This window comes from Alosa alosa, chromosome 20, assembly GCF_017589495.1.
Source record: "Alosa alosa isolate M-15738 ecotype Scorff River chromosome 20, AALO_Geno_1.1, whole genome shotgun sequence".
Taxonomy (NCBI): Eukaryota; Metazoa; Chordata; class Actinopteri; order Clupeiformes; family Clupeidae; genus Alosa; species Alosa alosa.
Genome location: NC_063208.1, coordinates 27,038,901 through 27,062,824, shown reverse-complemented (window position 1 = coordinate 27,062,824; position 23,924 = coordinate 27,038,901). Strand labels below are relative to the sequence as shown.

General features: G+C 42.4%; 1 protein-coding gene across 1 annotated transcript; it reads left to right on the top strand.

Annotated features, from left to right (window-relative positions):
* The first annotated feature begins 459 nt into the window (after window positions 1–459).
* Window positions 460–22,681, top strand: oprd1a (opioid receptor, delta 1a). Its single transcript, XM_048230445.1, has 3 exons — window positions 460–981; window positions 18,581–18,936; window positions 19,929–22,681. Exons 1-3 carry the CDS (start codon window positions 746–748, stop codon window positions 20,471–20,473), a joined length of 1,137 nt encoding a protein of 378 aa, XP_048086402.1. The 5' UTR covers window positions 460–745; the 3' UTR covers window positions 20,474–22,681.
* Window positions 22,682–23,924: the final 1,243 nt, after the last annotated feature.

Genomic DNA, 23,924 nt, shown 5'->3' with positions numbered 1-23,924 from the left:
CGTTCCTTTTGTCCCTAATTTCCATTTATATTTTATGTTTTCCCTTACATAATATCCTTTGATGTTGTTACATCAACACAGCTGTGGCCCAATGTTATTAGGTCGTATATTTCCAATAAATGTTCCCGTTCACCGCCCCCTCGGCTCCTTTGCCTCCTATAGCTAGTGGAAGAGTGGTGTTCTCTTTTTGTGAGATAAATTAATTTAATCCTGTGAGAGCTAATCAAGTACATGTATAACATAAATGTTGTTTTTTTCTTCTCTGTGTGAGCTTTCCATTCAAGTTATCACCCGTGGCTTCAAGCAACTGCTTGTTTTTTTCGGAGCCAACAGCGCCGGTTTGACGTCGACAAGCTGTCGTTTTTTCCCCCCAACCTGGAAATCTGGACGCACGTATTACAGCAGCGCGCAGAGAGCTTTCTGTCCGTTCGCCATCCCTCTCACATTCCCGAGTTATTCTTAGAGCTATATGCCTGGTTAGACCAGACGTTAGAATAGTAACCTCCTCCGAACTAGTCAGAAGTTTGCACGTATTTTTTCTCTTGCCTCTGCATTACACCTGTCCAACCTGAAGCGTTTTCTTTCTGTTTCAAGTTATACGGCCAACATGCTGTGCTGTGCAATTTAATTGCACGCTGAAATTATCCGTGCGTAAAGAAGGCGTCACTTGGAGAGGTTTGTTCATTGCTTGTAGCACCAGCTTTCAGCACCCAAACAAGAGGACAGCGACCATAGCGCATTAGAAATGGAGCCTTCCACGGCACCCGATGCTGATCTCTCCGATCTCTACTCCGTGATCCCATACAATGTCACCTTCCCCGACGATGCCATGGGGTTCGTGCCCGCTGGAAACTATTCGGAGCCGAACCCAACCAGAAGTCCTGCGGGAATCATAATAGCCATCTCCATAACGGCTCTCTACTCCGTCATCTGTGTGGTGGGACTGCTCGGAAATATACTCGTTATGTATGGCGTAGTAAGGTAATTACTTATGGGGGTTTTTTCCAGTAAACTTGTCATTGGCGTTATTTTGCTTGGGCTTCTGTCTTTTCAATGGCAAACCGATAACAAAAGCATATTTAGGCAAACAATATAATTTTAACAGTAAAACTGAAAACTGACATCAACAGTTGCCAGATTGCCATCCGTGCACGCTTTTGCTGGGGTTGAAGTCTGCCTAGAAGCAAATATCTGGAAGTAGGCTAATGGATGGTAGTAGAGGGATACACTGCGTGTTCTCTTTTGACATAAGTTTTGCTCAATTAGTGGCAATCGGACAAAATTCCATCACAGAAGAAGCAGAAATCGCATTATGCACTCCACAAGCAGAAAAAGAAAATGATTTACGGACCCAGTGCGAATGGTTCTTGCACATTTCTTTTTCTTGTTAAAGTTGAAGCTGATCGTCCGAACTCTGTCGGCAACCAGAAGAGTGAGAGATAGAGTGAGACAAATGGGGTTGGGGTTGTGGTAGTGGTGCTAGCTGGTGGTTATATTTCAGGTTTTTATTAAAAGTTATTCGATTTCGATATTCACTACACTACAATTTTGCCTTTCTTTGCTAATAACGTTAACAAGACAGCATGACATAGTCTAGTCTGTAGCAGGAATTCCAGAAATAGGCTATACTAAACTCAGCGCTCCGAGTCCTAAACAGGCAAGGAGACCGATTTTCCATATCATACGAATGAGCCTAAATTATTCCCGAATGAGCCTAAGTTATTCCTGATCTGCAGTTGCAGTTGTAGCATAAAATGGCTTTGCGCGTGCATGGCATTCTGGTGCACATCAGAGAAAGAGAGTGACTCCGAGACCCATCGGGGGAACGGAAGGGAGGGGATTAGCAGGGGGAGGGTTACCCAAAGAACCATCGCACTCCAAGTCCGATGTGACTCGAATGAACTGGACAGAGTCTGAGCCGCAAAATGAGAGCCTACTGTGAAGTAGAGAAATAATAGAATATAGGAATAGAAATTACTTTGCATCTTGCATCATTGTAAAACCCACATGCTACCACCCCCCATCATTTTGCCTGCTGCAAATGTTGACGCTTGGGCCAAGCTGAAATTATCTAAATACAAATAAAAAAAAGACATTCTCGTTAGCCTTTACTGGTTCCAGTGAAAAAGCATGATGTTGCCATGACAATAGGGATGGCTGGCCACTGACAGCGTGGCGATGGTGATAGGTAGTTTATTAATCTGTATAAAACATGCTAATTGCGCCTTAATGGATTATGCCCTGTGTGTTCTCGATGGCTGAACCCAGGCGAAAATTACTTTGCTGCCACAGCTATTAACAGTTATGCATTGGATGGCATAATATGATCATTTAGTCATTTGAGCAAGGGGATGTTTTGAAGGGAGCGCAGTTGGATATTATTGAAGCTATGACTAGGCACAATGAGGACTTAATGTTGAAGACATGCATTTATTATGGTAAATGAGGCTTTTATATGGATGGAAAACCAGCTGCAGAAATTGCTTCCATACAGAAAGCAATTTCTTCTCTAATTTCAAAAGGAATTAGGTGGGGACAGGCAAATGATTATGGAGTAGAATACTTGTATTGGTCACATGGCTCTCCCTATGTAAATATGTAAAATAGAACCAAGCACAATGTCAAGCCCTCACACAAACACAGAACTATAAATTCCATCCATATAAAAGAGAACAGAATAAGACACTAAACACAACCCAACTAAAAGCACCACAGATCTAGTCAAAGAGTCATTGTGAAAAACATCCAACTTGAATGAAGGTCAGTTTGCTTCCGAAGAGCTTGCATGTCTATTAAACAACGTCAACAAAGGGCCAAGATTCCCTAGATCCCCATGAAGAGCTATGCAGGTAGAGAAGCTGAGCCATGTACCTGCCAGCCTGGCTAAATCCTGACGTGCTGACACCAGTATGCTAGCCTGGAGGACCAGACCCAATCCGAAAGATTAAGGATCTGGCTACGAGTAATGAAAATGGCCCAACTCGAGGGATGGCACCAAGCATGCATTTGGAAATATCACTGCACGCAATTGAATAACACTACGACCAAAGTTTACTGACCGATTTCGGACGTCAACGCAATTGGATAACACTACGACCAATGTTTCCGGACATTGACGTCGCAGCGCTGTCGTCATCTGTTTAGCTCGCCTCTGGCCCGCCTATATCAGATACACCGATGTCATTGGTGCAGCTCGGTTTCATGAGCATAGGTAATGAGCATCATTACTCGTCGCCAGAGTCACTCTCTTGCAAGAACTCTGGATTTCCAGGGTACCAGTATGCATGAATATAAACACTATTTTTAGCTCCATAGATGGAGTAGGTGCAGTACTTGTTGTGAACATAGCACTTGATTTGGTGTTTTGTGAGTGGTCTGCCACACGCACAGGCCAAACAAAGCATTCTCCAACTCAAAACAAAAGTCACAGAGCCAAAGCAAAATAAATGATTCTTTTTCACCTCTGCAGGCACTTTCAACTGACACCTGATTCAGTGAAAACGTTCAAAAATAAAAACGCAAGAAGTAAATGTCATGAGAAATCATGCATATTTTGCTGTGGGTGAGATGAATGCCAGGTCCTTTTAGAGTCTTCTGGTTTGATGTGTGTGTGTGTGTGTGTGTGTGTGTGTGTGTGTTTCCATCAGCATGTGTTTCTATTGCACCAGTGCAAACTTGCGTGTGTGTGTATGTGTGTGGTTTTTGTCAGCATGGATATGCATGAGTGCCAGGGTGTGTGTGTGTGTGTATGGTTTCGTCAGCATGGATATGCATGAGTGCCTGTGTGTGTGTGTGTGTGTGTGTGTGTGTGTGTGTGTGTGTGTCTGACTCACCAAGGCACGCTGTGCCTCCCTCTGTGTTGTCCCGCCTTAATCAGCAGAGTGTGTGATTTCCACCAAGCCCAGAACTGCCCCCACCCCCCCACCCCCAAAAAACCTGTCCCCCTCACCACTACAGCAGGGCCAGAGGCCAAGACAGACAAGACTGCTTCAGTTTTATTGTCCAAAAATCCCCTTCACTCCATGTTAAGTGTCCCTCACTGCTTGAGAGTTCTGAAGGGGATTTAGGTATCATTAGGGATTATTTTTTAATGAAGCATTAAGCGCCCTGTTTATTATATGAGAACGAACATATTATTAGAAGTATCTGTGCTTCAGACTGGGGTTAGTGAGAAATACCTGGGAGCATGTCCATATATGACCTGTATATTAAACTCAGCGGTTCCCAAACACAGCGGTTCCCAAACTCCAGGCATCATGTTTAATTAGCCGCCCTATATGATAACAAATAACAGAATCAAAATGTGCAACTGGTCGATGAACTCTCACACTAAAAAAACAGTATGGAGAACAACATTATGAAACGCAAAGAACAAAGAGAACATAGGCTTAAGATAAAAAAAAAAATCATTTTGAACACCTTTCCGACATTGCCCTTTTTTATCTCGCGTACCCCCTAGTGGAAGCTCGTGTACCACCGATGGTACACGTACCACAGTTTGGGAATCCCTGCCTTAACATAATTAACAAAGGAACAGCACACACAACACTGATACTGCATGTAGAACATGTGTCACTCACTGCTTGAGGAACTGTTGAACAGCTGTAGCGGTAAGATACTGTTCCTACATTACTTGCCTCATGTGCATTATTGCCTTTATGACACAGCTTCCTACCAGCATTCAATACACAGTATGAAACTGATGTTCTACATTCATATTTATGGGTGCCAAGGACAAACTGTGGTTGTTAGTCCCATTTCAACACGTCACTCCATGGTTAGTTCCACTGACATTTTGCTAGCAGGTCAGTTGAAATGATCTGAATTCCAAATGTATGTTAAATGTAATGACATAAAGCAAGACATAAACGTAGGAACTAACATAACATAACATACTGTATGTATGAGGACGTTTAGTATAAAAGGGCACTAAAACATTACAGTTGTATCTGTATTATTTACACAATATCATGCATATTACAGCAAAACCATATATACTGAAGGATAGAATAATAAACCTATCACACTAGGTTGCCCAGACTATTTGCTTTGTAGAATTGTGTTCAGGGTCTAAGAACCCTGTGAATGTGAGAACAGCTCTTTGTCTCATTTCCTTGTGTGTCCTCTGGGGATTCTATGTGCATGCAAGACTGCCCTATAGAGAGATTTGATAATCAAATATGGCCTCCAATGATTTTAGTACTAGTTTTCCTTTTTAGCCCGTTGGTCTCTCCAACTTGGATAATTTGTCTGTCTGGAAGAATTATTTACACTTTATATCAATAGTCCACCTTAAAGGATCAACATTGAGGAACACAATCAGGATTGCTGTGACTGCTATAGTTATATGTTTGTGCACTTACAAGGCTTTTCTGTGGGATTTCAGTGTGAGATTTTATCATATCAAAAACAACCTTTGTGGTATGCGGAGTAGAAGAACCTCTCTGGGTGGAAGCTCTGCACGTCTGAAAGCTTGACTTTTTCACACAGAGGAATATGGTCTCTATACCTAATATCTGTCTAACACAATTTTGCATTGTTGTGTTGTTTTGTGTGTGTGTGTCTGTGTGTGTGTGTGTGTGTGTGTGTGTGAGGGCTTTTATTTTGTTTTGACCATCTAAATTAGCGACCTTTAAATGTTTGGACAGAGTAGATGAAGGTCAAGGTGCCAATCATTTGAAGATTTTTGGTGGCGCAACAATTTTGGAGGATGAACTCTGTGCCACTGCCTACCAACCATTGTGCCAACCAATCCCGCTCTCCCCTATACCTCTCCACCAATTAGCAGCCAATGTGATCTCAGCTCTCAGCTCTCACCAGTTACCTCCACAGGAGGATGGGTCCGCGCATACTAAACGGGCCGTGAATGAAGTATCCACGATGGACGATCAATCACTGTCTGCGGGGTGTTGGGCTGGATCAGGTGCTGCTACGGTATTGACGGGCCTCCCTCCTGCCTGGGCAGAGGGTTTTGTTGAGGCTCCTCCAAGCGTCGGCGCTTTAGAAGAGAGCTGCCTCTGAGCTGTCTGCACGCAGTGGGCGGTTAAAGTTTTATGGAGCTCGTCATGAATGGCACTCTCGTTCAATATTCTCCTCTGGCTAATCGTTAGTTATGATAGTCCCTCCAGCAATTCGCAATTAACGCAAATTCAGCAAATCCTCGTGAATTCTGGGCGACCTCGCAATTTTGTCCAAACACCGCAACTTTTTCGCAAATTTGACCAATCATCATGGTTTCCCCGTGAAATTTCACCTACCACAACAGTCCCTCGTGCAGAATATTAAGTCAGATCAGATGCCACACTCACTTCTGCAGACACCAGAGACTGCCCTATGTTCACTCCTCTGCAGTTTTAATGACAATAAATAGAAGGCTAACGTACTTCGGTAAAGTTAGACAGAAATTGGCAGATTCGCAAGATTCACGTTTTGTGGTTCAATAAATCATAGGAGAAACTTTTTCATTGCATAATAGAGATCTCTATCTAACCGTAGAAAGGTAGACAACAAGCTACAACCCGGTTTTCATCCGAAAGAACCGTGTAGCCTACATATGTGGATAAATAAAACACATCCCTGTGAGCATTCTGCTTTCAGCCGAGCGTCTAGGGACCATATACAAAGTGCAAAACCGAAAGTGGATAGAAATATTTAAAAAGCCTAGTGCTTCCAAAATCATAGCACACAGCTAGTGGTTCTCTAGCAACACACTACACCTGCCAATTACAGGAAAAACTCACCCTATTTATAATATATTTTGATTGGGGGTAAAATTAAATAGCTTCACTGTCATTGAGCCTATGCTTCCAAAATCACAACACACATCTAGGGCCTCACTAGCAACACATTACACCAGCTAGTTATGGAAAAACGGACTCACCCTATTTATAATATATTTTTAATGGTTGAAAAATTCAATAGCTTCACTGTTATTGAGCCTAGTACTTCCAAAATCACAACACACATCGGGGCCTCCCAGGCAACATACTACAGCAGCTAATTATGGAAAAATTGACTCGCCCTATTTATTATATATTTTTAATGGGGGTAAAATTCAATAGCTTCACTGTCATTGAGCCTAGTGCTTCCAAAATCACAACACACATCTAGGGCCTCACTAGCAACATACTACACCAGCTAATTATGGGAAAACAGACTCGCCCTATTTATAATATATTTTTTATGGGGGAAAAATTCAATAGCTTCACTGTTATTGAGCCTAGTACTTCCAAAATCACAACACACATTTAGGGCTAATTTAATAACATTGCAAGACATTTACCTCTTCTGTGATCCAAGAATGCTTTCATTCGAGTTATTTTTTAACATTTATTTTAACTAATGACATAGAAACATCCCGAATTCCATCCACATATCGTAATGCACTATGCAAAAAGTTATTTCCACTTCTAGCCGAACACAGTGAGATGCAAGCTTTCCAATCCACTTAGAAATGTAATTACGCTACTCTCACGTCCTTAAAGTGGCAGGCAGTCAATTAGACGTACACACCACCAATGTAATAACATTAAAGAAAAGTGTAGTCTAATAGTTTAAATCAATATAAAATTACTAGATACTTAGTTGGCTATTAGTAATTATGCAAGTCACAGAATAGGAATTATTACAAATATATGAACTTAATATGAATTACAACATCTATGAATGTATTGAAACATGACATGATGCCATCTTTTTAGGGGGCTGTCTTTTTTGGACAGTTCTAAGAAGGTTATACTGCTTTGTGAATTACCCCAGTCAAAGTATTAACACAAATAAAGTAGGCCTACCTTGATTTTCTGTAACCCTTACAATTTACCTTTACTTACTCCTTTTAATAAGCATCAAGATAATCAGTGTGATTTTCGTCTTACTAACCTTAATTGCCCTCAAAATAATAATAATAAAAAAAAATCGCAACTATTTTTGCAATTTTCACTTCCTCCCGCAATTTCTTCGCAACAAACAGCTAAAAACACAGCAACTTCCATCGCAATTTTTTAGAAAAGTTGTCACGAAATCAGGCATTTTAGATCGCAATAATCTCAAAAATTCTCGTGAAATCCTGGAGGGACTGGTAGTAGTAGGCTATTTCTAGATGAAGAAGACAGCGCTATAAGGAGTAACATCAAAACAATAACAATGTCCCATTTTTGGGTTTTGTATATCACAGCAGCCATACAACATTGACCTAATTCATTTCAATTCAGATTTGTAACTGAAACAAATAGTTTACGAAAAATATATTTATTTTCTTTGCTTGTTATTTCTTTCTCTGCTCTTGCCTTTCGTGTTCCCATTGCCCCCCACAGCGAAGCCTTCAGCATCCTACTGTTTTGTCATATTGCATTTGTCACCCTCCTGTTTTGTCGTTAAGAGTCATTCATCTCAGCTCAGCTTGCAGCCCTTTTGGCACAAAGTAAGAAAACACACACATCAAAACACAAGAAAGCACATATATGTACACTCACACAGGACTGTCTACTTTAACACAAGAAAGCACATGTACACTCACACATGACTGTCTACTTTAACACAAGAAAAAACATATATGTACATTCACACAGGATTGTCTACTTTAACACAAGAGAGCACATATATGTACACTCACACAGGACTGTCTACTATATATGTACACTCACACAGGACTGTCTTTAACACAAGAAAGCACATATATGTACACTCACACAGGACTGTCTACTTTAACACAAGAAAGCACATATATGTACATTCACACAGGACTGTCTACTTTAACACAAGAAAGCACATGTACACTCACACAGGACTGTCTACGTTAACACAAGAGAGCACATATATGTACACTCACACAGGACTGTCTACTTTAACACAAGAAAGCACATATATGTACACTCACACAGGACTTTATGTACTTTTTATGTACTTTAACACAAGAAAAGCTAAATAGCCTAAATAACCTGAAACAGGGAAATACACAAATCTGTGCTATAATACAATCTAACAAGATAAATACACTTAAGCAATAAGTTAATAAAAAAAACACAAAGGAAACGGGTAAATATTGAAATATCACACTTAAAATACTTATGTCAACTGTGACAATAGTCCTACCTAAACAGCAAAACAATAACATGTCAAAAATGACCACATCAGGTCTGCAACACAGTTCGATAATTCACACAATTCGGCAATTCAATAATCATATTTCAAAGAGATGTAATAATTTAATCCATTCCAAATTGACAGCAAAGCATTGAGTAACTGACTTTGAAATGGGAACCACAGAAACGTATGAAACGGTCTGAACCTTTGCTTAGTAGTGCTCTGCATTACACATCTTCTGAAGACAGACAGCCCTGACACAGTATTTATCTCCCCACCCCAGGGGCAACAGAACTGCGTGTCTAATCAGGGCCTGCTGTCTTACCTGTCCCAAACTGAGCACCATGTCAAGAGATGAGGGATGCGCTGTGTGCTGTCACTGCGCCTGTCTGCCAGGCAGGGAGATTGGTCAGCAACCCTCCCTGGCCGCCAGTCCCCAGACCCCCCCTCCTCTCCCCTGTGTAACTTGTTACGCAACCAGCCTGACTATCCACGGCAAACACTTGCTGACATTGCAGGGACTGTGATGTAACGTTTCAGCAGTGTTTCCCTGCCCACCTAAAACAATCACTGCCCAAAACATCCCATTAGCCCTCACCGCAAATGGCCTGTGCATAAAAAAAAGCTTTTATTATAAGGTTACTATTGAAGAGACATTCAGAGGTTTCCACATGACAGACAAAATGTCTGAAACATCCTTGCCAAGGCCAGGATTAGCCTTTTATTAGGCGCCAGTGAAACCCAACAGCCTGGTACCGAATCCTTTTTCCTCTTTTGGTGGTGCACTGAGGAGTCTTTGTCCCATGTTGAGAACATGACCACTCTGGGATGTTTTGTGTATGCACAGGACGTGCACTGGCGCGGTGCCAGCGGGCATGTTTTTGGGTGAGGACAGAGGGGATGCAGCGCATCACTGAGAGTTAGTCTGGGCAACGGAGCGTAGAGTAGGCCAGCCAGTGACCGCACTAGAGACTGTGTCAGATTAGGATAGAGGACCGGAGAGGTCAAGAATGGAAAGGATGAGAAAAGATGAGAGGAGAGGAGAAGAGAAAAGAGGAAAAGAAAGAAGGGGAGAGGAGAAGAGAGGAAAAGAGGGATGAGGGGACAGGAGAGGTGGAGAGAAGAGAAGAGGGATGAGAGGAGAGGAGAGAAGAAAAGAGGGAAGAGAAGAGAGGAGAGGTAGAGAATGGGGTGGGTAAAAGAAGACAGATAAGAGGAGAGGGGAGGAGAAGAAAAGTGGGATGAGAGGAGAGGTGAGGAGAGAAGTGGAGAGAAGAGTAGATAATTGGAGAAAGGAGATGGGTAGAGAGGAGAAAAGAGGAGAGGAGAGAGGGATGAATATCCATCCTGTGGTGTCTCAGTGAGTACAGCACATGCAGGCTGATTCATGGGCCAAGTGAATAAGAGCAGAGTCAGACTTGAGCTCAGCCGGCAGGAGGAGAAGAAAAATAAATAAAAAGTAAAATATTATTCATGTTGAATCATTCTTGGTCTTTCACTCTGTTGGGATGCCTTTTCCTCCCAACATTTGTTGCGTGTCCTGAAATAGCATTTAAAAAGCTGAACACAGAGGGACAAAATAAAGCTAATAGTCACGTGGAACAAAGCCAACCCCCACATCAAAAGTCATTACTGACGCAGTGAAAAGGCAACAACAAGGCATCAGCAGAGATCAATCATAGTTAATGCCAGTAGTACTGTACGCTTTTGCACTGACAAAGCTATAATTCAAGAACTATATGCATACACCTGAAATCATATAATGGGCTCTTTTTGAATGACAGCAAGGTGGTTATGAAAAGCCTAATTATATGTGATGTTGGCACATTAGAGATGTGAAGTCTATGTAGGCTACTGTAAGGCGGGGATCACATTAGCCAGCGAATTGGAATCTTGAAATATAATAATCTTGATGGTGGGATATTGGCTCACCAATTTACGAGATATATGTACTGAGTGAGACAAATATTTTATTTATTAGGCTAATTGCTTTATTCACTTGAGTAGCCTATTGTCACTGAACCATTGGACCAAGAATGTGCATGCCAAGACCAACTTTTTATTTTCTTTTTTTAACAGCAAGTTCATTATTTTGGGTTGCTATTATGATGGTTGGCAGCTCATTGTCTGCAGCAGTCCTGTATCTTTAGAAAAAAATGTATGTGTAGCTCAAATTGATAACACTCATTGATAATAAGCTAATTTTCATTCATTGTTGACATGGTCCATGGAGGCTCAGACGGGTGTCGTGTCTGATTGAACATGCTGCTAAAAAGCACAAACGAGTGCGAAAGTTGCAGCCGTGACGACAGGGAAAGTGCAGGCAGCCACGAGAGTGATTGGTCGTATAAAATGAACGTTGCTGATGTCTGGGTTACACAAAGCTACAATGACACAATCATTATGTTTTCTTAATGACCTTTAGTTTAGTTGAATAAAACACACTGTTAAAGTGCCATAGGCTGGTTTACTAAATGACAGACAGTTGAATTTCTGAAAAAAATAATTGAAATCTTAAACGTGTAACCCCACATAAGCGCACAAGCATAACGTGGTTGCAGGGAGGGGATGTCCTATTTTGGAATTTTACCCGGATACAACGAACACTATTTTTTGATTGGATGTTGGTGGCTATTTCGTTTTATTATTTGGCTTGTGAGTGGTGCGCAGTGGCGGAACAAGTCAGAGCCAGGCCGGGGGCGGGGCACATGACCGGGCCCTTTATTAAACTCATCATAACATAATTTTACAACATAGGCTACACATGCCCGCAACAGCGGGTCTTACCAGCGTCAGCGCCACGGAGAGTAACTATGTAATTTTGAAGTCCATCGAACGTACATGAAGTGTAACCAAGAGAACAACAAAAACATTAGGCTACATAACCCCTAATAATAAAACAATAATAATACGCAGCACTATTTGAAGGGCATACGACGAGCCTTGCGCTCCGCGAACTCGTCCACGATGCTCTGTGTAGGCCTATGTCCATTTTCTTTGCTCTCTCATTCTCTATGGACAACATGGCAAGTCCACTCAGTCTCTCCTGTCCCACTGTGCTCCTCAAGTGGTTTTTAATGGTCTTTAACTTGGAGAATGAGCGCTCAGATGTTGCAACGGTGACGGGAAGAGTCAAAAATAAAATTAGGCCGGTGCAAATCTCACTGAATGCAGAAGTTACTGCTGAGTGGTTGCATTGGCGGAGCGAGGGGGTGGCTTCGTACCCTGGAAATCCAGAGTTCTCGCGAGATACTCTGGCCACGAGCAATGATCCAAATTTCTTCTATCTCTCGAGCGAGAGGGACCAATCAAATTGGTGTAGGCGGGACAAAGGCGAGCTACACTGATGACTGACACTGATGAACTGTTGTGATTGGTCGTAGCGTTATCCAACTGCGTGCAGTGATATTTCCAAATGCATGCTTGGTGCCGCCCCTCGAATTGGGCCATTTTCATTACTCGTGGCCAGACCCTTAATCTGAAAGATTCCAGGGTCTGGTTTACCAGGCTAGTGGCTCGGGGCTCAAGCCCCGAATCTCTTTTTAAAAGCCCCGAATCTTTTTTTGTAGGTGTGTGTTTTCAATTTCCAACGATTTTTAATTTAACTTCCCCTCGGTTTCTCTATAAATGTTACAAAATGTAGCCTAGGCCTACTATTACTGAGCAAAAATCCCTTACTTTCAAAGCACAATATTGACAGATAATCTGATTTCCCACACGATGAGTTTAGCCGAGCAGAGCCGAGATGTAGCGGTTTACGTCATAAACCTGGCAGGAAAGTTCAGAGCGGCGCAGTCAGTTTAAACAGCAAGCCGGTAAGAAAAACTATTGTCAAGACATTAGGCAATTAGGCTACTGTACCCCGGAATACAAAAATAAACTTCAGAAAGACAGAAAGTTTGTTGTACTGTATTCTGTAGTCTGTATTCTGTAGTCTCAATGACTGAATCAGTAGATACACCTTGTTGTCAGTTGAGTTCGTTCAATTAATTTATTGTAGGCTAGTAGCCTAGGCAAATATGAAACGGAGATGTAACGTACCGGCAGGATTTTGAACTTGCATGTTTCATGCATTTTAGGGCAAAAAATACCATGGGATGGATGTGTTCTCCATTTGAGGAGCGTAATCAATTGCGGGGGGCGCACAGACAGCTCAGACACAGAGCGCATAGGCCTAGGTTAGGCTACTTTCACTTTCTAGAGCGCATTCATTAGGCTACGTAAAAGATGCTTCATACCAAAACAACGATCAAACATTATCAAATGTATCATGACGTGTTGTCACAAAGACTTACTCCAATTAGAAAATCCAAACCAAAGAAACCAAAATCATGTAAGTGTAAGTGTTCTCTCATTGACGCCTGTAGGAGACAATATCGTTGATCCAATTTTGTAAATTTGCACGTCGTAAAGTTAAAATAAAGCCAGTCATACAGCAGAACATTTTATTCAATATTTTACACCTACTAAATCATCAAAGTAAATTTCAAAACTTTTCAGCAACCGTGAGTCATAACTCGTCCTGACTGGGGCAACCTATAAGCCTAATATGTCCCACTCTGATGAAAATGATTGTAAAGAAACCGTTTGCATGATCTTAGCTCCTCCGGCTTTGTGCCGTGGGAGAGGCCCGTCCCACCTTACCCGGAGGTGGGGGAGGGGCGCCCTGCGGGTCCCGGGCCAGGGGCGTGCCGCACCTCCCGCACCCCCTCAAGCTCCGCCCCTGGTGGTGCGCTAGTTCTGAACCCTGCGAGAAATCCTCTGGTATCCCTGCGCCTCTAATCATTATGCAGATACCTTGACATCCCTAGTAATATTTCTGCGTGAGAAATGCAAGGTGTGGCGTGTGAGCATGTGAACTTGTTGAATTGCGTGTGTCTCACGCCCATTGCGTGAGACTTGAGAACCCTGTAGCAGCTGCATTTATCCAAAGCAACACCAGCTCGTAGCAGCAGGTTTGTTAATCCCAAGCCCAGGCCGACTGATTGTCAGACGGCGCTGATCGCCACTGCTGCTCCACCAAGATTGCTGTGAGCTAACTGTGTCACATCATCCATCCCTCCTCCCTCTCTCTCCCCTTCTCTCCTCTATGATGAGGACGACATTTAACTTTGACCCCCAGCCTCTGTGTGACTGATACAGCTCGTCATGGGATCAATAGGCATGGCAACAGCCTCACTGGCAGTGCTGAAGACACCACAGGAGAAAGGGACGAGGGAAAAAAGTAGCAAGGCCTGATGATTGCATGATTAGACCAGCATTCTTTAGGAGTTCTTTGGGGATGGTGTCCACTTTTGATTGCTGTGCATGGGGTAGTGCTTGTCATAACTGCAATATGAATAAGATCATCAATAATTCTGTAAGTCACTCAAACTGAATTGAAAATGGGTGGAAATCTTTTGCCCGGTAAAGTGCTTCAAAGGAAGAATGTCCAATCTCTGGTTAATTTAAACGAATGGACAGCATTTATAGACTCTTCTGGAACTGACTCAAGAACAGTTCTGTCTCTGATCAACTATGCCTGCAAACACTGCTGTTAGAGGGGTAAATGCATACGGATGGAATGATATCACTTTTTCATGCCCAATACCGATGAGTTAAAGAGGCGATATTATATGTAATACCAATCTAATTCTGTCTCCTTTCTCTCCCTTCTGTCTTCCTATGTTGAAAGAACAAAGCTGTTCATCCATTTGTCTGGATGCATGCTGAACAATAGGTTAGCTAGCATCCCCATGCTCTAAAAAAAAGGAGGTGTAGTGCAAACAAGAGTGTTTTCTTAACAGCTGGGATTTACCTCTTCCCAGTGGAATGCATCCTAATTCCCTTTTGATGTCACCCTGCCTGCATGAGTTGTTTGAATCCTGTGCAGTCAGCAGACACCTCTCAAAGGCCATGAACAAAAAAACATAAAAAACTTTATTGGGACGTCCGCACCATGAGCCTGCTGTTGGTCCGATCATCACCCCTCTTGGACTGTTATTGCTGCTCCACCAGCGAAGCGAGTGAGTGCGGGCAGACGCCAAGGCAGGGCTTACGTCTGTGAAAGAAAAGGTAGAGAGAGGGAGAGAATGAGACGGTAGAGGAAACAAAGCAGTCACTCACACTCATCACCTCTCGACTGCTCCCTACTGCAGGGCCAGCCGCAGAGAGAATAGCACAGGAGGAGGGAAGGAGACCCAGGGACGAGCAGAGCTGAGGAGACCAAGGAGAGTTTGACATAGAAAAAGGAGATGGATACATACGTAGATAGAGACACATAAAATAGATAGATAGATAGATAGATAGATAGATAGATAGATATATGGACAGATAGATAGATGGACAGAGAGATACAGTAGATGGACAGACATATATATAGATATATAGATAGATAGATGTGCATCCAAGCATGATGCAGTAAACATCAGTTTGAGGCCCACAGAAAATAAAACAATAACTAGAAATGCAATTCCGAGGAATTACACGAGGGGATGCAATCTGCTGGTTAGGGTGTTGGTGGGGCTGTTGAGCTTGCTGCTAGCTGGTTGGTAGGGTAATTGTGATACCTGCAAAGGTGCTTTTGGAGTAACCAAATTTGAATCTTGTGTGACATGGCTTTCTTGAGATATCACACTCAAGGTGTTTTTGACCTCGACATTTGACCTTCAACCTCCAACATCAACTCACTTCACCTTTGAGTCCATAAAAACACTGGTACCAAATTTGAAGCATGTACGTCAAGCCGTTCTGGAGATATAATGCTGAATGCATGAGATATGGCTGGGACTTTTATTTTGACACACAGGAAACAATTTAACAGAATGTGTAGTTCAGGTAGAGCTAGATTGTATCAGAGCCCGTCTACGGAGAGCCTGGCCACTCCGTATTAAGTCCCATTGTACCGAATTTTGGTTGTAGTTCCACCAGATTTCCACTGGGGGCGATCGCCATGAGTGCAGAATGAATGGGAGTCGATGGAGCTAGATGGCTAAATTTGTCTCTTTCACCTGATTGTCGTTGACAAATCTCAGATTTGATTGTAGTTTGTATAACTTCAACATGGGTTATAGGTCAAAAGTTGAATGAACGAGTACTTATGTCCTTTTGTTTTCTTACAGGTTGGGTCGTTGTTGCCCATAACACGCTAGCATTGTGCTAATGAGTGACGTCATTAACACGTTTGAAAGGCTTTTTAGAACAATTAAGTGACTTTAAAAAATATAATACTCAACCAAGTGTATTTTCTTTTCCTCCCCTTTCGAATACAATATTCAAATGACTTGAAAAAAAATTATATCCTGAGAAAAGTGGATTTTGAGGGGTACAGCTCCGTAGACCTCCATGCATTCTGCACTCGTGGACGAGCGCCCTCATGTGGAACCACAGAAGGAACTGCAACCAGTTCAGAAACCGGAAGTTTTCCGAGAGTGGCAGTTCTCCCCTTATTAGACATTCTCTGATTGTATGCTTAGACGCTGAGACAGTTGGATTTCTCACAGGTGACACCTGTGCCAGTGTTCTGATTAGCCTGGGAACTGCTCTGAGAACTACCAGAGACGGTTGATAAATATTGTATATTAAGGATCTTTGGAACTACTTAATGAGCGCAGCTGGCTCTATTATGACATCACAGCCCCCATTCAAGTCTATGGGGGAAAATACACTTTTAATTACAAATATCTCAAAAAGTATAAACTTCTCAAAAATGAAAAACGGACAGGACGGTAAAGCCTTGGAAGATCTACGGAACGGTGTTTGAACCAAATTTGTACGTTAAGCGGTTTGGGCTGAATAACACGCACAAAAAGGTAAAAAGAAAAATAACTAGAAAATGTAATTTCGAGGAAATTACCAGTGCATGAAAATATAAACATACTGTATATTAACATAAAATGCCAAACAAACTTTTATTTGGAAACAGTTGGCAGGAGTCATAGTTAATAACAACTGACAGTTGAAATGGCTGAACAGTTAAATAGTTGAGTAGTTTAAATAGTTAAATGATTTAATAGTGAATTATTGTAGTGAGGACATTTATTTTGAAACAGTTGTGGGCAGAGGAAATAGTAGTCTTAAGAGAGCCATATTGTATGCTTAAAGCCTGAGGCAGAGTATATAGTTTAAAAGTTGAATGTAGATAGTGTAATGGATGTTGATAGACAGAAAGTTGAATGGATGTTGATAGGCAGATTGTTTAATGGATGTTGATGGATAGTTTAATGGGTGGATGAGTGAATGGTTTGAAGAGGATGAATGGATAGAAAGTTGGATGGAATGTGCCTTATATCCTTGTTGAATGGAGAGACACAGAGAGAGTTGGCCTAGTTAAGCAGAAAGCAGTTGATACAGGTGCAATCAGTTTAACTGGCCCTTTGATGGGTCCTAATTATGAGCAGCTGGAAGTTGATACAGGTGCAAATCAAGTTAATTAGTCCATTGTGATGTCATAGTGCTAATGCAAAGTCTATGGGAAAAATAAGCTTGTTTTTTATTAATAACTCAAAAAGTATAAAGTTTACAAAAGTGAAAAATACATTCCCCACGTGTCCTTTTCAAGACCTACGTTACAACGTTTGAACAAAGTTTCTACGTTAAATGATTAAAGCTGAATTAGACGCAGAAATTTGGTGGGAAGAATAAGAAGAAGAAGAAGAAGAAGAAGACTTCGGATAACAGAACAGTGCATTTTCATGCACTGTAATAATAAGAAGTCTCCGGATTTCAATAGAGAGGATGCATCCCCTCTAATATCCTCGGAGGAGCTGGGGCAGGAACAAGGCTTGGCTCGCCCCAGCGGCATTAGATCCCCCTCCCTCATCCTGGTTGGACACGCTTAAAATGCTTTGTTGACCTTCCGGAGGGGTCATCTCTGTAACTGGAGCCTGAGCTGTGAGAACAAGACACACTGAAAAGACACACACATTTAATCTGTCCAGCGACTAATGCAAGCTTAGTTTGCTAATCAAAGCTACAAGTCAAAAGTGTCAGAGTGTCTGTCAGAGTTGGTCAATTTCTCAATTATTTGAAATTCTGTCAGATTGATTTGATTTGATTTGAGAAGATGTAATGGACCAAGCATACTGTCTCAGCAAACTCTGTCTCAGCAAACTCTGGTGCATTGAGAGGAAAGCTCGTCAACACCATTACCCATCACATTTTTATATGTCATTTAGCTGACAGATAGAGCAACTTACAGTGAGCCAACTGCAGGGCAGTCCCTCTGGAGCAGCTATGGGTTAGTGGCTTGCTCAGGGGCACAACGGTGGTACTGGGATTGAACTCACAACCCTCTTATGGTCCATTTGGAAACCCAGATCCTTTAATCTCTACAGCACCACCAAAACATATGGTCATAGCCAACTTCATTGTCTCCAGATGCAGCAAGTGCATCAAGAGGAAAACAGTCTTGTGTTTTTGAGCATTTGTTGGCATGCTTGGCATGCTTCCTTTTCAACCAGAGAACAATGAAAATCAATTCTCCCCTTGTGTGTATGTGTGTGTGTGTGTGTGTGTGCAGGTACACTAAAATGAAAACGGCCACCAACATCTACATTTTCAACCTGGCTCTGGCCGACGCCCTGGCCACTAGCACACTCCCCTTCCAGAGCGCCAAGTACCTGATGAACACCTGGCCGTTCGGCGAGCCGCTCTGCAAGGTGGTGATTGCCATCGACTACTACAACATGTTCACCAGCATCTTCACCCTGACCATGATGAGTGTGGACCGCTACATCGCCGTGTGCCACCCGGTGCGAGCGCTCGAGTTCCGCACGCCCGCCAAGGCCAAAATCATCAACGTGTGCATCTGGATCCTCTCGTCCGCCGTCGGCGTGCCCATCATGATCATGGCCGTAACCAAGGTGACAGACAACGGTGAGTGATGGATGCGTGGTGTCTGGCGGCTGGCGGCGAGGTTTGTTGTTTGTTTGTTTGTTTGTGAGTCACTGATGGAAACAAAACAACATAAAGGAGAAGAGGAATGAGAGGAGAGAGGTGCTGCTGCACTTTGATTTAATCATCAAAATGGCTGGAGCAATACAATGCTGGATTTTTTAAGGCTGTCAGGTTGTATATATTTTTTTTTAATTTATAGTTCATTTCTGTACAGTACATCCCAAATAAAAATACATTGCTATACATTTTGGGTTTTATTATCATGCTTCTTACAGTGAAATAAATGTCAGTTCAGTAAGGGATAATGGCCGCCTAGGTGTCCCGATACACAGAATTAATGTACATTGTATATAATGGGACACCTTGAAGGCCATAATCCCGCTTATCCCCGGTGACTGCTCATGTAGGCAATAGTCATGCCTTTATAGCACACAACGAAACATGCGGTTCAGTTTAAAAAGAAGCCAACTAGTTCAGTTTGATGTACTACTTTCTTTACTTACTGACAGTGAGTTAGTGGGTAGTTAGCTTACAATATTTACAGCTTTCTAGTTCAACCGTTGTTTACTATGGTTGTTAGTTACCATTCAAAAGATCTGTGGCCATTCCAGATCTCTTTCATAGCTAACCCGAAATACAGAATTAACAGCCAGCTTGTCAGCCAATCAGAAAATATTGTCTCTGGAAGAAATAAAAGGGATATTTCATCATTATCATCATCTAGTCCTTATCATCATTGTCCTTCTCATTATATTTCATCATTATCATCACCTAGTCCTTATCATCATTGTCCTTATCATTATATTTCATCATTATCATTATCTTGTCTTTGATATTATTATTATCATCTTTGCTGTCCTTATCGTATCATCTTTATCATCTAATATAATTTCATGGTTTTCACCCTGAATAGTATTTGCATGGTATATAGCAAATAATCGACTCATACGTCTTGTGAACTCTGTTCACAGGGAAGATCGTCTGCACTCTGAAGTTCCCAGACCCTGACTGGTACTGGGACACGGTGACCAAGATCTGCGTGTTCATCTTCGCCTTCGTGGTGCCCGTCCTCGTCATCACCATCTGCTACGGCCTGATGATCCTGCGTCTGCGGAGCGTGCGCCTGCTCTCCGGTTCTAAGGAGAAGGACCGGAACATGCGTCGGATCACGCGCATGGTCCTGGTGATTGTGGCGGCCTTCATCATCTGCTGGACGCCCATCCACATCTTCATCATCGTCAAGACACTGGTGGAGATCGATCAGCGGAACCCCTTCATCATCGCTAGTTGGCACCTGTGCATCGCGCTGGGCTACACCAACAGTAGCCTTAACCCGGTGCTTTACGCCTTCCTGGACGAGAACTTTAAGCGCTGTTTCCGCGACTTCTGCCTGCCGTTCCGTACCCGCGTGGAGCGCAGCAGCCTGACCCATGCTCGGAACAACATCAACGCCAACAACCGCGAGCCCGTGTCTGTCTGCGCCCCCTCGGAAGTGGGCGGGAAGAAGCCGGTATGACTAGGCCTGGACCGGATCCCCTATGGCTCGCGCTCCAGGAGGGTCCAACAAGACTTGCAGTCAGAGGTCACCCAGATCTCCACCACTGAGTTCTAGTGATTCGCCACCTTGAGGGGATGATGTGAAGCTGTACATCCGCTGCGTCATTGTTCTCGCCATCCCGAAATGTGCTGAGTCATGCCTGTGGCCATCAAATATCTGCTGAGTCATTCTACCTAACAAATGAGTGTGAGTATATATACCAACTTGATCATGACTTCATGGATGAAGAACAACATAGCCAATCATAAGACTTTTACATGTCTCTCAAGGAGACAGAGGAATAGAAACAGAGGGTCTTTTCGATGGACTGTGACAGAGAACCCTTTTATTTAGTTATCTGTTGTGAATTCTAACAAAGGAATGATGTTAGTGTGGACTTTCTCAGAGTAGTGCTATAGTGCCAGTGTTTGGAACAATGACTGCTTTTCTACATTTTGTGAGACATTACTAGATGACGCAGTTCTGCCTTTTTTCACCATAGATATCTCATTCAGTGTCTTATTCAGCGGCCACTCAAGCATACCTGAGAATGAAGCATTCAAAACAGGACAAGATCAATTCATGGGCCATCTACAGTATGTTTAGCTTAAAGGACAATACCTCTGTAGACATAATAGACAGAAATTCACAAAAGAAACCAGAAGACCAACAAGACAGAACGAATCTATAAATCGGAGAAGCCGAGAATGGACTTTGATAGGCTTCCTGTCACAGTCAGTGGTTATCAAAAGTTCAAGAGCTCCTTTGAGCACAGTGGACTCCTTGGGCACTAAGCCAGAAGCGACTGACAGCGACTGATGGAATGCCTTGTCAGAAAGTCTCTATGACATGGCAGGCTTCAGTCCCAAAGGAAAGATCCTCTGCTCTTGTCCGACATTATACTTCAAAGGCTGCACAAGCAGGAGCAATTTTGGGCCCTTCCGTTCCCCTTCTACTGACGAAGCACTGAAGCGTGAGGCAAAATAGCAGGGGATCCTTTGTGACAGCCACATTATAGGTGCAGCCCTCCTGCGCTCAGTCAAGTATAAACCCTAAACGCTGCCACACATCTTTTCACAGGAGATGAATTGGGTGTGTGGGTGTGAGGGCAGCTTCTCTTGCACTTATCCGCAGGGGAATCAGACAGAAGTATCCCAAAATGTCCTTATTCTCTCTCTCTCTCTCTCCCTCACTCTCCTTCACTCTCTCTCTCTCTTTCTCTTTCTCTGCCTCTCTCATTCTCTCATTCACTAACTCCAACACAATAAGTGTGAAGAGACACTGCTGGGCTAATCATTGCCGATTCTTCTGCTTCAACTGTGATGATTGACAAACAAAAACAAGGAATGTGGCTTTTAAACACCTCCCAATAAACAGTGTGGTATCACCTGACCTGTCTCTCACCTAATGTAGGGTCCTTGTAGAATACTACACATCATGAAAAACAATTTTTTAAAGGAAGGAATGCTGAATTGTCAATGCCACAAAACCTGGAGCGATTTGAGCGATTGAATATTCAGATATGGACCTTGAATGGACCTTGAATTCCTCAAAGGTTTGAGGAGGAACCATAATGAATTTTTATTATAAGAACTAAATATTATTGCTCTTCTGACATTCAAGGTTTAAATGGAACATTCAACCATGTGTATCATTCACAAACTAATACTGAATTTTCTCATCAGAATTAACTGAGCATTAAGGCTTCTTTTAGAACTCTTATAGACAGGCATATAACCATAGCCAATCCTCTTAGTAAGAATGTCCATGTCTGGGTGTCACAATGAATCTGTAGCACCAGTGGTCAGGGGTGAAGCGAGGTCTGGCATCAGGTCAGTTACGGCACCTTCAGCCGCATCAATCATCAGCTACAGCCATCAACAGCTATGCCATGCGTCATCATTAAAATGGAGCTGCCGCCTGTCGCCAGAGGAAGCTTTTCAAGAACACTGCTCTCATCTGCATAATTCAGTACGCAGATCAATAACTTTAAATTAATGTTCATATATCTTAAGATGAAAAAAAAAAGTCAAACTGATCACATCAAGTGTGCTCAGCTGTCAACCTGAACGTGCATGGGTTGATGTTGAATAGCAGACCACGAGAGGGTTTTCTGTGTGTTTTCTAGGAGCAGCATATCTGGGTGTATAATAGATATGAAATAGGGGGGTCGGGGTAGCCTACGCACTGTGGTGGAAGGGGGAACAAATAGATGCCAAATCTGATTGAATGTATTTTAATGTGAACAAGTCTGTGAAGCCAAATTCAAAATAAAGCATTTTGAGGAGACGTGGTGAAGGGAGAAGTGAGAAATAGATTGTATGTAGATATTTTTTACCATGCTTTTTCTATTACCTCCTCTTGATTTAGGCTGAAAACTAGCAAAGGCCTCTGAAAATATGTTTTCTGTTGTGCTTTCAGGTAATTGCTTGCTGTTTTTTTGTTGTTGTGCTGATGGGCTTTTTGAAGCCAGTAGGTGACGGAGCTCCGGATGTTTTGTGTGGGGCCATACGTCTATGTGACGGCCCTAGAGAGAGAAGATATACAGTTCTTTTGTGCTTTGTAGACATTCTGCATCCTGTGGTGGAGATTCTATTCATTTTCCCCAAACAGTCCTGCTGTCAAACTGCCACAGGACTATTAGATCAATGTTTTTTTTTCTTTTATTCACTTTGTGTGATATTTAGCAAACAATTTCTCAATGTCTTTAGTGGTGATTGAATGGACATTTATCTTCTCCAGTTTTGCTCAAACACCTGCAGAAGAAAAGGTGACCTGCTAAAATCAAACTTAAGTTCCCCGCTGTTCAGGACTCTAACCAGTGGATTTGTTCTAATTGCCTTTCATTACAGAATACTTTTACTGAACCATTACTGCCTTATCCTCTTTGACTCTACTCTGTGGATTGAACTCAAACTACATCATTATTTCTGTTCTTGGAGTTTAGTGACATGTTTTCTTTCTCATGCACCCACTGTTTTCATCTTAACACAGAGTCGCCTATAGTGCTCTTTAACTGACATATACATTTTCTGCTGTCATTAGGTGACTATTTTCAGACTCAAGTGGTCGAAAAACAAGTCGTTCATATTTTGCGCAACAATGCTACGAGCTGTAAATTCAAAGCTGTGTTAGTGTTTTTATTGCTGTAGGAGGGCTCGTGTTGTTTGGCTGTTGCTTTACTGTGAGCCGGTGAGGCTTTTAGCCTTGTTGTTAGTGTCTTTTTTTGTGTATAGACCTATAAAAATTAAAACAAAAACAACAAACAATAAAGCCAACACACAAATGTGTCATGTTCATTTACTCAAAGTCTCAAACATGCTATGAGTGTGGTCAGATTCTTTGTTTATCATTCTAGATCAGGTCCATATTCTAAGATGGCTAAGATATATCTGGCTCCTAGCCTCAGTGTTTCCCATACATTGACTAA